This window comes from Capra hircus, chromosome 23 (assembly GCF_001704415.2).
Source record: "Capra hircus breed San Clemente chromosome 23, ASM170441v1, whole genome shotgun sequence".
NCBI classification, from domain to species: domain Eukaryota; kingdom Metazoa; phylum Chordata; class Mammalia; order Artiodactyla; family Bovidae; genus Capra; species Capra hircus.
This window is the reverse complement of record NC_030830.1, coordinates 32,817,455-32,833,519: the sequence shown is the minus strand read 5'-3', so window position 1 is coordinate 32,833,519 and position 16,065 is coordinate 32,817,455. Positions and strand designations below refer to the sequence as shown.

Below are 16,065 nucleotides of genomic sequence, written 5' to 3'. Positions count from 1 at the left end.
TGTGATCCGGAACAGTACTTCCATATTTTAATCACTGTGATCATCAGCTGAGTTATCACCTCTGTTTTTAATGCAGGAACATCTTCAGGTCTCACAGAATCTAATCTGGAACATGAACCTGGTAGAGTACTAGGATATACTGGGTAGCAGGTAGTTGGGCGCAGATAGGATTTCCCAGGGTGGCCACAGGGGCTCAGCCCCAAGGAGCCATGCCACGTCTGAGCTCTGGCTGGTGGCCTGGGCAGATCTGTCCCCATCTCCAAGAAAGCAAAGGGATGTCCCCACCTCAGGCAGGTGGGGTGGAGCTGCAACTCACAGCAGGCGGGTTGGGGGCAGCCCCGTGGGGCGAGTGTGGGGGAGAGAGGGTCATCCTCACGAGCACGGGCATCTCGTCGTCCGACATCGAGCTGGCTGGCTTGTCTCTGGCCGAGGGGGCGGCAGCGACGCTGTTGGCGAAGCCCTGAGAGCTGGGCTTGGGCGGGAGAAGCTTGACAGGGACAGACACGGGCATGACCATAGGCGTGAGGCTTTCCGCCTCGGGAGGGAGCTGAGGTGGCGGCGGCGGAGGCGGCAGTGGCGGCTGGGGCTGAGGCGGAGGAGCCGGGGCCTTCTCTCCTTCCTCCTACACAGACAATAAAGGCTTTGATCCTGGGCTCAGAGCAGCTCCCACAGTGGGGCATGCAACTTCGCTCTTCCTGCACCGTTCCTGGACATCACGCGTGGGTGACAGAGAACCGCCTCAGGGTGGCTTCCTTCCTGCCACCCTGAGTCCCTCGGCTCCAGTGATGCCCGTGGGCAGTGGACAAGGCACTCTATTTTCTACATTTAAAAAATCCTGACCACTTGTATATTCAAACAGACAGTGAAGAAAAATTTTTGTGTGGTTGTCATTGCTTTTAACGAAAAGGATCTGGACTTAGAATCAGGCCCAAAAAAAAAAAAAAAAAAAAAAAGGAAGGAAAAACCCCACATAAGCTCTCATGTAGGACCTTTTAATTCTTTGGGCTACAGTTGACTCATCTGTCAAATGGAAGACCAAGATCTTTTAACTGGCACCGTCAAGAGACGGAGTGACCTGGATCACATCAAAGTTTTTGGTGAACAGTGAATTAATCTCATAGACTTAAATTAAGATGCACAATATTCAAAGAATCAAGAAAATTCTTTTAAGTTTTAACCTAACTCTAAAACTGCGTGGCTAGTTCACCACAAGCATATCCTGCCTGGATAATCCCGAGGGTATTTAAAGGTCTTTAGATGCTAGAGTCTAACACTGGTGCCCCAGTGAATAGAAAATGTGGCTGGGAGCCTGGTGGTCACACTAGCTCTCCGTGGCCACTGACTACTGATCTGGAAGGCGTAAGGGACCCTGGTCTTGAGTGCTTCATGCAGCAGAAGTTAAAAATAATATTGCATCTCCATGTTTTCTTTGTTGTCTTCTCCAGGGCACGGAGAGGCTGGGATCCCCTAAAAGGATTTCTACCACCTCAGTTCTGGATTTTTGTTCATGGTGCCAGTGGAAGTGAGGACTGTGTGACCTGGCTGGCTCCCAGCGTCAAAGCTTGAGCACTTTCGTTAGGGAAGGACTACGCCTCTCCAGGTCCCCCAGGTGGGGCTCATATTACTCCATCTGACGGCAGCAAAGCAAAGCAAGCAGCACATGGCCAGGGAAGGACAGGGGCTGGATTCCTGCTCACCTGTTTGAGGCTGGGGGAGGCCCTCATCCCCCCATGGGACCGCATGTGGCCATTCAGGGCGGGCAGGCTCTTGAACTCCTTCAGGCAGATGGAGCATGTCAGCTTGTTCTTGGCATCAAACTGCTCCCCAAACACTCCTTTGGGTTGGCCGCTGCTCAAGGGTAGGGCCAAGAGGAGAGGACATGCACATCAACGAAGGGAAACAATGACTCATCACAAGGCCACATACCCCACGATGAACCCATTTCATTCACCCAGAGCTCCCACGGCCATGGCCCCTCACCAATTCCCTTCGGAGAACTGAGCCCAATTTGCAGATGGAAAACGGAGGCTCAAAAGTAGGAAAGGGTATGCTTAAGATCATGCAAAAGATGAACCAAACATCTTTCTTCATTCCAGGCCTCCACGTGCTGTCTTCTTCCACCACCTCTGGCTTACTACCCTTCTAGAAGCAGGGTGCTTGGTTCCTCCTCTTCTAGAAGCCTTCCCTTAGAGATATGAGTCTCAGTCCTCTGATAAGTCTTCAGATTACACGTCTTAAGTTTGTCAGGTTCTGGCTAAGTCTTTAATGATTTACCAGACCCACGAGGGGAGAAAGCAAGACTGTACTATTTCACTGTGGCATCCTCAAAGCTTAGGTCTATGTCTGGCACATAGTAGGTACTCAACAAACACTCACCAAATGGATAAGAGGGCAGAACATGGGCTTTGGAGTCTATGACAGCACCTCTACTTTCTCGATGTGCAAACTTAAGCTCTCTGAGACTCGGCTTTCTCATTTGTAAAATAATAATGATAATAACAGTTAACAGTGGTTGAGTGCTTACTACATGCTAGGCACATGGTAATCATACCCACCCTCACTGAGTTACTTTTATTAGACATGATATGGAATAATAGTAAGTGGCTCAACCACAACAGGTGCTATTATTGTTCTTATACATTTCTTTGGGGAACTGACTTTGAATTTGGAAATGAATCATGAGACCATCCAGGAAAACCTCCCAGTCTCCCCGCATGCCAACAAGCCTCCACGCATCCATCCTACCTTGACTCAGGAGACCCTGGCTGGGCTCGGCCATCAGGTAGGTGCATCTAATTTTGAGCAATGCAGGACACCAGAAGAAAGAAGAAAAAGAAAAACATGTTTCTGACAGGAGGGGTCTTTGAGCAGTGGGAACACCAGGGCCTGCCCTTCTAGGATTCTTCCCTCTCTCTGCTTCATGCTGACCAGGCTCATAGCTACTCATGCCCTTGCGCTTCCACACCTGAAACTTCCACTCTTCTTTCCCTGATGCTCCTGGGCTTGGGGCCACACCCCTGAGGATGCCCTGCCAGCCACAAGCCCACTGGGACTCAGTCCCTCACCTCCTTTTCCTGTTCTCCCCGTCCACCCCTCTGTGCATGGACAGACTCCATTCCCAAGAGAGACACAGAATGGAGAGCTGGAAGATACAGCCTCACACAAGACCTCCTGCTGGAATTCTTTTTAGCCTGGGCCATGCCATCTTATTCTTGCATTCACAAAGGCTCTCAGTTACTACTGGCCTGAGTCCTAAACAAAACAGGGTCAGAGGGAGTTATCTCTGGCCTTTAGCCTTCATCAGAGCCCTCTCTTCATTTACCCTGGTTTTATTCAAGGTACCCTCCTCCCTTGAATCTGTTGTCACTTGAGTGTAGCACTTGGAACACACCAAAACATGAATGGTGCCCAGCACACAGTAGGCAATTTTATGATCAAATCTATTTGGGAAACAATTAAGAGTTAATACCTGTCACCCGCAGGCTGACTCTGATCTGCAGACATGGTCTGCTTGGCTGGACTGTTTTTAAAAACCCTGACTGTGGATATCATTAGTTGGGGCATCGGCCCTCCAGTCCACAAAATCCATACCAGGCCATTCTGCTTATTTACTTTACCTGCCTGGATCCTGTGGGCAGCTAAGGTTTTTCACATCTGCAACTACATGAGATATCCCCTCATATTGATTTCTCCCAAGAACCCACTCCCCTCCCCCGAGCAATGTCCACTAAACATTCTATGGAACTCCTATTCTGAGCAATAGACTTTGAGAAATGCTGTCATAATATGGTCTCCCTCCCCAGAAGGGAACAATTTCACAGGAAGTCCCCTAAGGATATAGACCTAAGGGGAACAAGACCACCCCCACTGTGTGGTCCCTGGGCACCTGATGAGGCCTTGACCATGACATGCATCATTTGGGACCTGATATATATTTTGGCCGCCTCTTTAGTGAGATTATAAGCTCTACGGGCAAAAGACTGAGTCACAATTGATTCTGTATTCCACAGTGTCTGGTTAACGTTTGTGGAATAAAGAAAAGAACGAAAGTGTCAGAGGGGTTTGGAGGATGAGACTAGGCACTGCACTGGACTCAGCTCTGGCTGGCACGCGCGCACCCTGAGATCCCGGGATGAACGTCCACTCTGAGGATACCTGGGGCCACACGGCACTGGGAGACAGCTGCTGGTGCTGAGACCCCATGTTGTTGAGGTGGATGCTGCCAGGGGACAGGAGCGGCCGGTGCGGGAGGGCACTGCTGGCCCGGTTCAGGTCGGAGCTGGCCGTGTCTCCCATTCCTGTATCTGGAGGCCCCAGGTCCCCGTGGGAGCTCAGCATGGCCTGGGCCTGCCTGTCGCCTGGATAAGTCTTGGGCTGACTGTCCTCAGGCTGCTGGTGCTGAGGCAGGTGGCTCTGCTGGTACACGGGGTGGCCGTAGGGCTGCTGGGGCTCCTGGTAGTAGTACTGGGGCATGGAGCCCAGCTGAATCAGCTGGACTGCGTGCGCCTGCTCCGGGGTGTATTGGTGGGGGTCCCTGTGATAAGAAGGGGGCTGCAGGTGCATCTGGGGCTGCTGCGGCTCTGGCAAAGGCTGTATCATGGGTGGGGACTGGTAATACTGAGGTATCTGCATTGAACCCTGCCGTGGCTGCGGCTGCGGCTGGGGCTGTGGCGGGCGAATCTGCTGTTGCGGCGGCGGCTGCATTTCTTGCATGGACACCCGCTGCTGCCCGGAGTGTGGCTGTTGCTGCGGCGGGTAATACTGATGCGGCTGCAGCTGCTGCATGTGCTGGGATAGCATCTGGGGGGCCTGCAGCGACTGTCCTCCCTGCACCGGCATTTGGGCCAGCGGTTGCTGGTAGTCATAATACATGTGCCCTTGGCTCGGGTGCTGCCCAACCTGGAGAGCCGGTTTGGATAGCCCACCAGTAAAACCAGGGTGAGGCTGCTGGGATGCCTGCTGGTAGCGGGACGGGAGAGCCGGTGCTGGGGCCTCCATGGGCTTCTGGGACAGCAACTGGCGGAGGGCGCTGTCGGGCGCTCCGTCCATCACCGCTGACTGGGTGTGCAGCACCTGGGCCATATTGTTGACCTGAATTCGCAGGTTTTGGTTGGCAAACACCTGGGTGAAAGAGTCTAGCTTGTGCAGGACACCGCTGGTGAGCTTCTGGGTCCGGATCTCGCTGGCCTGCGAGTAGGTGTACTGGTAGCCATCAGTGGGCTCCGCCTGGGCTGGTGCCCCCCACATCATGTTCGAGTTGGTCAGGTTGCCACGTAGCTGGATGTGGTTTCCAGGCCCTGCATGGCCTCCCCACCCTCCCTGCCTCGAGGTATCCACTTGGCCAAGGTTTTTGGAGCCAACAGCCAAGCCTAGACCATCCCGAGTGTCTTGAGGGAAGTGGGGGGAGATGGGTGATGCCTGAGGGGCATCCATTCCAGCCCCGGGCACTGTATTCCCATAGTTGTGGTTCAGCCCGCCATGGACGCCAAGTGGTGGCTGTTGGTAGAAAAGGTTCTCACCACCGTGGGCCACATGATTGGTCTTGTATAGCTGCTGGTCCCCCATGGTGCCTGCCCTGGTTGTGAACGTCCAGCCACAAAACCATACAAAAAGGTCAATGACACAAACCCGAAAGGACTGAAACCCTGAGAAGCAGAGAGAAAGTGTCCACACTACTCCACGGCTGACATGTCCGTGACCGTGGCTGCAGCCAGGTGTTCCTGTTGGCCTCTACCACGCATGTGCAGAGCGAGGGGTTTTACATCCTCACCCGGGCTAAGGGACGGACCAAATGCCACCGTGGTGAAGAGATGCTGCTCACACCTGCAAGACAAGTTGCAAAGGACAGGAAAGGACTTACTTGGCTGTTTTGCAATGAGCAACTGTATCTACCACGACTCATTAGAGAAATAAACACAAAACAGGAGCCTGGATTAAAAATAGCCAGTTTCATACATGCTACACCTTTACACTGATTCCGCAGATCTTGACCCTCACATAAGATGTGAATGCTCTTACTTTCAAGCTATTGCTCAACGGCTCATTAGTTCATCGATTCGTTAATTCATTGTTTTGCTCACTGATTAATTCATCCGTTCTTCTGGGACCCTGCTATCGAAAGCCCAGCACTACTGTAGGGCCTGAAAGGATATGAAGAAGTTTAAGATTATGATTGATACTCATAAATCAATTCATCTAGTAAACAAATACTTATTAGACAAAGACATTTACTAAGTGGAAGACACAATGCTTAAGGGAATGATTAAGACATGGGCCAGATCTTGAGGAGCTCACAGTTGGAAAAAGGAGTTGGTCACGTGAATAACTACAGTACAAGGATGAAAGAGACACATGTACAGAAAGGGGAAAATAACAGATATGGAATTCATAGGCTGGAGGGTATATTTCTAGCAGAAGAACAGTTTCAAAGAAGAGCAGTGCACGTCAGTACACAGCTACTTGATCCTTTGGTATCCCTGCTCAAAGAAACATCTGTGCACAGTGCTGATCACCTGGCCAGAAGTCTATGATGGGCCTGGACTCAATAAATAAATAAATAGGTAAACAAATAGGCGCAGCCAATCAAGTTCCCTCTCTTAGAAACATGAACGAGGGGATCTCCCTGGTGGTCCAGTGGTTAAGAATCTGCCTGCTAGTGCAGGAGACACGAGTTCGATCCCTGATCCAGGAAGATCCCACAGGCCACAGAGCAACTGGGCCCCTGAGCCACAACTACTGAGCCCACACTCGGAACACTGAAAGTGAGACACTCTAATAAATACGTAGTAAATCTTATTTGTCAGGCTAGGTGGTTTCCAATTCTTGTTTTTCATTAGGAAGGCCCAGTAGAATTAAAATACAATTGTCAGTGATAGATCGCTATGTGATTTTTGGTACATAACTCAGAAGCAGATCAAGAACACTGAGCTGACACCACTTTAATAAAACTTGTATTTTTTTATCTATTAGTTTATACGAATGAGGGTTTTCAGTGTTTACATCTATATAAATGAAAAATGGAAATATAATAGATGCTGGTCTGTGTCTCATATCTCATGCAACAAATAGTATTCTTCCATGGACAGATTAAAAAACAAAAAACAGAAGAAATAACCCAGCACCAGCAAGAGTCCACCTCTGGATCTGGGTGACAACTGCATGGGGGGGTGGTGTGCTTCCTCTGTGATAACCTGAGTTGCACACTCGGACTTCATCACATACGTGTATGTTGTGCGTCAATAAAAAAATGACTTAGCTAAAGCATGGAAACAACCTAACTGTTCATTAAGAGGTGAATGGATAAAGAAGACGTGGTACACACACCACACACACACACACACACACACACACAGATATAAAGGACTACTACTCATCCATAGAAAAGAACAAACTAATGCCATTTGCAGCAACATGGATGCAACTGTAGACTGTCATACTGAGTGAAGTAAGTCAGAAGGAGAAAGACAAAAATCATATCATATCATGTATAAGTGTATACAGCACAAATGAACCTAGCTACAGAAAAGAAACAGACTCACAGACACAGAGCTCCGACTTCGGGTTGCCAAGGGAGGAGGGTGGGAGAGCGATGAACTGGGAGTTTGGGGCTGGTAGATGTAAACTATCGCATTGAGAACGGATAAACAACAAGGTCCTACTGTTTAGCGCAGGGAACTATATCCAGTCTCCTGGGATAAATCATGATGGAAGAGAATATTTTAAAAAGAATGTGAAAAACGGAGCCACTGTGCTGTATGGCAGAGATCGGACCAACACTGTAAATGAATTATACTTCAAACAAAACAACCCCCCAACCCCCGCAAACAAAAAAGTATTTACATGAAAAACAATTTAAAATTTAAAAGTCTCCAGCATCACCATCTAAGGTATATTTTCAATATAATTTTAGTTTTTATGAGTATTATTTACCCAAATTAGAACATACTTTATGCTATCTTGATCAACTGCACACTTTTAATAATCATTATAATGATAACTCAAATGGGAAGAAAATTTTAGAACTTAGAACTTTATGATTTCAGGAAATTTTAAAAGTTTTAACTTCATATAAAATTGTTACCAAAAATTAGGATAGGGAAACAGATGAGAGAGTTTTAGGGACAGAAACATATTACATTAGCATAAAATTCCACAGGGGAAGTGAAACAGAAATAAAATTTCAGGAGAAAAAGGAACACTGACGATTAATGAAGAACATGTCCATGCTTTTCTAAAATGGATGATGTGGGTATCAAATTCCATGGTGTTTAGATTCCACTGGATAAATTTAAAACAGTGATGTCATAGTTTTACTTAAAAATATCAATGTTTACAATGTACTGGAAATTGCATCTTCTGCAGACATATAATAAAAAATGAAGATGTAAACTTTAAAATGTGTGAGGGGGTAAATGGTTTCATAATATCCTTTTATGGGGGATTTTAAGCAGGAAGTTTTTGAAGACACTCCCTCCAACTGGGAGCAAATCTAAGTTGGTCTCTCTGTCCCTTTCTGAATGAGAAGAGATGGAGATGGACAAATTCAGGGTGAGGCATTTGGTTTGGTGGAATGAAGGGTGGAACAAGGAAAGCAGTGGAGTGGGACAAAGGCTGGATAAACATGGCTGGAGCAGACCCCGAAGACGAAGCCTTGAGTACTCCCAGCAACCACCCACTAAGAGGGTCTGACCTCCTGATCAGCCTCCTACTCCACACCCCCATTTCCAAGTTCAAAGCAAACTCAATATCATCTCCCCACAAATGGATGCTCCTCCAAAGCCCTTGGGACTTCCCTGATGGTCCAGTGGTTAAGACTCCACGCAGCCAGTGAAGGGGGCTCAGGTTTGATCTCTGGTCAGGGAACTAGATCCCACACCTGAAAAAAAAAAGATCCTGCAGGCCACAACTAAGACCCCTGAGTGTGTGCGTGCCAAGTCGCTTCGGTCGTGTTTGACTCTGTGTGACCCTCTGGATTCTACCCTGCCAGGCTCCTCTGTCTATGGGATTTTCCAAGCAAGAACAATGGAGTGGCTTGTCGTGCCCTCTTCCAGGCCATCTTCCCAACCCAGGGATTGAACTTGTCTTTCTTATGTCTCCCGCATTAGCAGGTGGGTCCTTTACCACTGGCGCCACCTGGGAAGCCTAACTAAGACCCAGCACAGCCTAAGTAAATAAATATTTTAAGAAAACAAGCCAAAACAAAGTCTCACCCTTGACTCTTGCTTCCCCCTTAACCAGCCACCACGACACATCAATTCACCACCTAGTACTTTCTGAACTCGACCCATTTTATTCTGGTTCCACTACTAGCACCCTAGTCCAGGGCACTGTATTTATCATCTGCACCATCTCCAAAGCAGGCTGATTGGTGATCTCCCTGCTTTCAGTCATGTCCATTCTCCACACAGCAGCAGCAGATCTTTCCGAAATGTACTGTGATAACATCATCCCACTGTTTAAAACCTTTCCATGGCATCTTTAGTACCATTCAGTTTAAAATAAAAATCATAACGGGGCTGACAGGGTTCCCCATGGTTTGTTCCCAGCCTCAGGATATAACCCTTTCCTCCTTGTTCTCCCCACCAACTCCCTGTCCACATTCCCAGTCACTCTGGTCTCCCAGAGTGACCAGGTTCCATGAATCTGCCAAGCTGCCTCTTACAACAGGACCTTTGCACATACTGCCCCTCCCCAATTTGGAGAGCTTTCCCCTTCCCTCTCCACCTCTTCATCCAGCCAAGTTCTGGGCATCCTTCAGTTCTCAGCCGAAACTATACCTTCTTAGAAAGTCTATCCTAACCTCAACTCCCAAGGCTACATGAGGGTCATTTCTTTTATGTTCTCATAAAACCGTATCCCTTTCCTTCAGACCACTTTTCTCAGCCTGTAACTGTATTTCCACCAGTGTAATTATTTGATTCATGGATCTTTCTCTTACCAGGGCAGGGACCATGTCTGTTTTTTTATTTTAGCCTATTATGACCAACCTAGATAGCATACTAAAAAGCAGAGACATTACTTTGCCAACAAAGGTCTGTCTAGTCAAGGCTATGGTTTTTCCAGTGGTCATGTATGGATGTGAGAGTTGGACTGTGAAGAAGGCTGAGCACTGAAGAATTGATGCTTTTGAACTGTGGTGTTGGAGAAGACTCTTGAGGGTCCCTTGGACTGCAAGGAGATCCAACCAGTTCCTCCTAAAGGAGATCAGTCCTGGGATTTCTTTGGAGGGAATGATGCTGAAGCTGAAACTCCAATACTTTGTCCACCTCAAGCGAAGAGTTGACTCATTGGAAAAGACTCTGATGCTGGGAGGGATCGGGGGCAGGAGGAGAAGGGGATGACAGAGGATGAGATGGCTGGATGGCATCACCGACTCGATGGAGGTGAGTTTGAGTGAACTCCGGGAGTTGGTGATGGACAGGGAGGCCTGGCGTGCTGCGATTCATGGGGTTGCAAAGAGTCAGACACGACTGAGTGACTGAACTGAACTGAACTGATGATTCTATTCCCCTACCATAATTCACAGTATATGGTAGGCCCCCTGATAAGAATTTCTTGACAGAGGGGTAATATTATTGAATGAATGAATCAATAAATGGAAAAAAAAATTAAGAGAACAATGATCAAGTGTCCTGGTGAACTGATATACAGGAAAAGATATTCAGGGTGGGCTGAGCGAATATTAAATCCTCATAAAGAACAATTATATTTTACCTGGTCCTGATGGACAAATAGGGTTTACAGAGCTGAGAGGACCAGCAGGAGTATTCCACCTGTGGGAACATGCACAAAGGCAGAGAATCAGGTGCAGGGGTCCATGCTGAGGCTCCACATCCTTGTGAGGAACTCACTGATGATCAGGCTAAATTGGTATGGTCAGGGATAAATTGTGGGGGTCTTAAAATGATGTTCAGGGACATCCCTGGTGGTTCCTGGGACTCCAAGCTCCCAATGCAGGGGGCCCAGGTTTGATCCCTGGTTGGGGAACTGGATCCCACATGCCACAACTAAAGATTCTGCATGCACAATTAAGGATCCTGCACAGCCAAATAAATGAAAAGAAAAAAAAAAATTATGTCCAGCAATGTTATCCCGTGGGCATTAGCCCTGGTGATATGAGAATGTCCTGCCCGGCTTAAACCTCACCACGTAACCTTCCTTGAAAGGCTTGCACCAGGGCACCTCCCCCAGGAAGAATTACTTGCTGAAACTCACCAGACTCTGATCATGATGTGACTCCGTGTCTCTCCATTATACACCGTGGGTGGAAGGAAAGCTAGATAGTTTTATGTCTATTGACCTGTCTGCTCTGCTGTGTTCCCAGACTGCTGCGCAAGAGGGATTACTTGGTGTTCTGAGTTACTGTATCCGTTATTTGTGGATAATTTCAGAACTGGGAACGTAGTTTATTTATAAAGAACCCTAGAAAGCAGAAAACGCTAGAAAGTCAGAGGCGGGGCTCCCAAAGTGTTTTTTCCCAGGCCAGCAGCATCAGCATCACTTGGGAACTTGTAAATGCTGATTCTTTTTCTTTTCCTTTAAAATTATTTTTTATTGACATATAGTTGAATTACAATGTTGCACTAATTACTACTATACATCAAAGTGACTCAGTTATACATTCTTTTTTCATATTCTTTTTCCTTTTGGTTTATCACAGGGATTATAGTTCCTACTGTGCTTTACAGTAGGACCTTGTCGTTTCTCCATTGTATATACACCAGTTTGTGTAAATGCTGATTCTTGAGCCTCACCCAGACCCACTGAATGTAGGGGGTGGGGTGGGGCCCAGCAGTCTGTGCTTTTTTTAAAAAAACATTTCTTTTCGGCTGTGTCGTGCAGCATGCAGGATCCCAGTTCCCCGACCAGGGATCAAACCTGAGCCCCTCCACCCCCGACATTGGGGGCACAAATTACCAGCCACTGGGCTGCCAGAGAAGTCCTGGCAGTCCGTGTTTCAGTGAGTGCTCCTGTTCAGTCTGAGGCCCTCTCGAGTTGAAAGCTGTCTGTAACTTCCAGACCTAGAAGAGTACCTGACTCAACAGTAGTAGGCAATCAAGAATCATATACTCTGTATAATGGCTCTAGGTTCATCCACCTCAGTTCAACTGATTCACATTTGTTCCTTCCTATGGCTTAGTAATATTCCATCATATATATGTGCCCAAACTTCTTCATTCATCTGTCGATCGACATCTAGGTTGCTTCCTTGTCCTGGCTATTGGTGGGAGGTAAGCTCTAGAGGGAGGGGATATATTTATATATGTGTGTCTGTGTGTATATATACACATATATACAGTTATGACTGATTCACATTTTTGAACAGCAGAAACCAACACAACATTGTAAAGCAACTGCTTAGTTGCTAAGTCATGTCCTGCTCTTCTGCAACCCCGCAGACTGTAGAACGCCAGGCTCCTCTGTCCACGGGATTTTCCAGGCAAGAATACTGGAGTGGGTTACCATTTCCTTGTCCTCCAGTTAAAAAAGTAATTGAAAAAAGTGAATACAGATATCATAAAATGGAAAAAAAAAGAAGAATCATATGCTGAATGGAAGAGATGAAAAATGACTTCCCTAGGGAGATGTATTGAGGTAACAGCAAAGCCATATGCTACTTATTTCATTAAGTTTACATATTTTTGAATAGATACTAAATTCACATGGTTCAAAATTCAAAAGGTAAAAAAAACATACAAAAGGTATAAAAGAGCATACAAAAGAGTGAAAATAATCTCAAATAAATGCTTGAAAATGAAATGAAAAGTTAGAGCAAAATTTTTATAAAGGGTACTTCAGACAGCCAGCACCCCTCCAGACAATCACTCAGGTTTGTATACTCTAGAGACACTTTATGCTCATACAAGAACGCTTGTACGCACCCCTACCCCCACCCCCATTTACACAGGCAGCAGCACACCAGGCCCACAGTTCAGCATTTGGTCAAATGTTTTTAAATAAAACATTTAAAACCTGGAAACTGTTCCTCTTGGTGGATTAGTCAATCCCACAGGACTGTTATAATACTAACTCAAGATTCAAGTCTTTATTATTTTGCTAATAAAGTGACTGCTTTTCTCATTATGTATAACACTTCCTATTGGGTAACTGGCACCAGGAACTTTTTCATTTATGAATGAATTAACAGAACAACTGCTTTCACATTTCTTTGGTCAAGTCCTTCCTTAGAACAAGACTCCAGGATTCTGGATTCAGCTCAACAAAAATGCTGCCTGCTCAAAACCTGAGATGCTCACTCTGAAGCATTAGAGTCAAATGACCTGCTTTGGTGTTATGCCCCCACTGGCTGCCCAGTCCTTCTAAGGTAGGGACAGCATCCTCTCCATTTGGGTCCCGAGAGACTGGAACACAGTTGATGCTCAACAGACACTCATTGAGCTGCAATGCCAAGTCAGAGAAATGAGGCCTAAAGCACTTCACTCCCAGTTTCCTATGCCTCTGACATGGACCGAGGGCCAGAATTTACTATTTTCCCAGGGTGCTAGAGTGCCAGAGTCATGGAATGCTGTACATAGTAAGAAGGCTCTGCGGAGATGTTTTAGCACAGGGCTTTTCTGTACCGGGCCAGAGAGTAAATATTTTCAGCTTTGTGGGCCATACAGTGTCTGTCACAGCTCTGCGGTTGCAATGCAAAAGCAGCCATAAACCATATATAAATGTGTGGTTGTGTTCTAACACAATTTTATTTATGGACACTGAATTTTATATAATTTTCACATGTCAAGAAATAGTGTTCTTTTTTGGATTTTTCTTCAACGTGAAAAACCCTTCTGGGCCCACAGGCCGTTCAAGAACAGGCTGGGGCTGGATTGGGTCCCAGCCACGGCATGCTGACCTCTGTTCTAGTGCATCAAAGTCCCTCTCCCCTCCCCTTAAACCCCCCGGGGGTAGAGGAGACAGGACGCAGTCTGCAAAGAAGGATGGAAAGGACCATCCTTTGAATCAGAGAGAGAGAGGAAGTTGACTTTGGCCAACGGTTCATCAAGACTTGTTTGCTTACAATTCAGGGTAAGCTCCCGCCAGACCACCACTGCTTGTTTGAGGAAGAAAAACCAAAAAGATTTTCCTTTTTCTGACACCAGGCTATCCTTCAGGGACTATACACACAATTCCCCTAGTGACTTGGCTTCGGTCTTAGGCACGACTTCCTCTCAGGTCTGTCAAAGGAGCTTAACTTGGGTCCTCCTGGAATTCTGTTCCCCGAAGGAAGCAGAAGCCAAGGGCAGTTCTCCAAGACATGGACTCGTGGCTCGTGGTCTCCTTTCTAGCAACACTGTTGTTCTAAATGCTTTCTGATTAGTCTTCTAAATAAAGCCAGTGGGTGTTTTATAATCCAGTAACCCAATTACCGCGGACCAGTTCTGCCAATGCGGGCGATTAGAGCTGAGTCTTCCTCCACGCAGAGTGCCTGGCCCGTCCTTGCTCCCTCCTGCCCCCACTGCTCCCTGCCCCCAGTCTCACGCTGACTCTCAGCCCTGGGCGAGTTCACAAGCCTTCCTTTGGACACCAAGAGACATTTATTTCTCCATCGTTCAGTCTCACCCCGTAACATCAATTGCTTCCTCCCAAGCCCCAGGAACCAGGAAGAAGCCTGACTCGCAGCCTGGAGAGTTTGGACTTCGCTTCCTGGGGCTGGCTCTCCATCAGGGCATGGAGATGGGAGCTATTTCACTTTCTGGGATGCAGTTCTCAGTGTGCTCTCTGGGCCTACCAGAGAATTGGTAGAATTCTCTGAGTTCTACCAGAGAATTAATTAACATTGTCATCCCCAGCCCTCGTGACTGCCACACGCCGCTTCCTTCCCACCCTAGCTGGTATGAAGCAGTGTGGATGCTGAGGACACAGGGAGAAAAGAGTGGGTGCTCAGAAGTCTAGGGGGGCTTCCTGGAGGAGGCAGACATGGTCTGAGGGGGCCCTGTTGATACATTCCTGGATACAGTTTTTCAAATCACCCCTCCTTGACAAATGGTTGGGACTAGGTGGGGAGATTAGGAATAAAAACTAGTCAGACTTCCCTTTCTGGTTCAGTGGCTAAGACTCTGCGCTCGCAATGCAGGGGGCCGGGGTTCGATTCCCAGTCAGGTAACTAGATCCCACATGACACAACTAAGACCTAGCACGGCCACGTAAAGAAATAAATATTTTTAAAAAGGAATAGGGACTTGCCGGAAGTTGATAAGAGATGTGCAGAGAGAAGGCAGGATGGGGAGACACCAGAACCATCCACATGTGAGTTCCTGGGCGACCTGAACACTGACTACTTCCTCATCACACGTGTCTCCTAAGGAGCTGCTGCTGGGAGAATTTTAGGAGTCACATGACCATATTTTGAAGACCTACTTTGTACCAGGAGATATGACTAGGTCATGACCACTGGCTTCCCAGCCCAGAGACTGGCATCTATGCCTGGCCTTATCCTCTGTATTCCTTCCTGCAAACTTACACGGAGGACCTACTGTGCCAGCGCCCTGCTCGGGGAGACAAAACCCTGCAAACCTCTGTCTTGAGGCCCACAGCCTTGGGGCAGGGGCAGGTGCCAGGCTTCCTAAAGAGCCAAAAAATTTCACAAGGAGGAGGTGGAGGGGGCAGAGGTAAGCCTGGCAGGGGGCTAGGGTCACTCCAGCCAGCACTCAGGAGGTGCTGTGGGCCAATCCCCTGCTTCTGGGGACTCAGGGAGGGTCTCGGCAGGGTGACCAGATGGAGGAGTCTGGGCCAGGGTTGCAGGGAGGAGCCTCCACTCCTGCCTCCGAGCACCTGAGGCTCAGGCCTTGTGAATCAGCACTGAGGGGTGCAGCCAGGGAAGGAGCCCTGTTCCGACAGCTTTTCTGGGCAGGGCAGGGCAGGGCAGGGCTGGGAGACTGGGAGGCTTCCCTATGATGCAGCCACAGGGAGCACGAAGTGAAGATGGAGGGAAGGAGGGGTGGCTGGCAGGTAGATGTAGACTCACTGGCCCCACTCCCAGCGACAAGAAGCCTAAGAAAACACAAGTCAAGCACCTGAGGCCTCTGCTCCTGTCACTCAAGCCCCACACCCAGCACCCTGGGC

The 16,065-nt window shown here is 47.9% G+C and overlaps 1 protein-coding gene across 7 annotated transcripts in view; it reads right to left on the bottom strand.

Moving 5' to 3' along the window:
• TRERF1 (transcriptional regulating factor 1) overlaps nucleotides 1-16,065 on the bottom strand; it is a 204,792-nt gene that overhangs the window by 31,985 nt on the left and 156,742 nt on the right. For 3 of the 7 annotated variants that reach the window (XM_018039088.1, XM_018039091.1, XM_018039090.1), the window contains 4 exons: nucleotides 4,156-5,823; nucleotides 2,746-2,792; nucleotides 1,698-1,848; nucleotides 377-622 (listed from right to left, as the gene is read on the bottom strand). In XM_018039088.1, the coding sequence (XP_017894577.1) occupies nucleotides 377-622; nucleotides 1,698-1,848; nucleotides 2,746-2,792; nucleotides 4,156-5,565 (1,854 nt within the window). In that variant the 5' untranslated portion in view covers nucleotides 5,566-5,823. Of the gene's footprint in view, nucleotides 1-316; nucleotides 623-1,697; nucleotides 1,849-2,745; nucleotides 2,793-4,155; nucleotides 5,824-10,713; nucleotides 10,773-16,065 lie in introns of all 7 variants that reach the window. The other 4 variants (XM_018039092.1, XM_018039093.1, XM_018039089.1 and 1 more) reach the window with 3 other exon arrangements.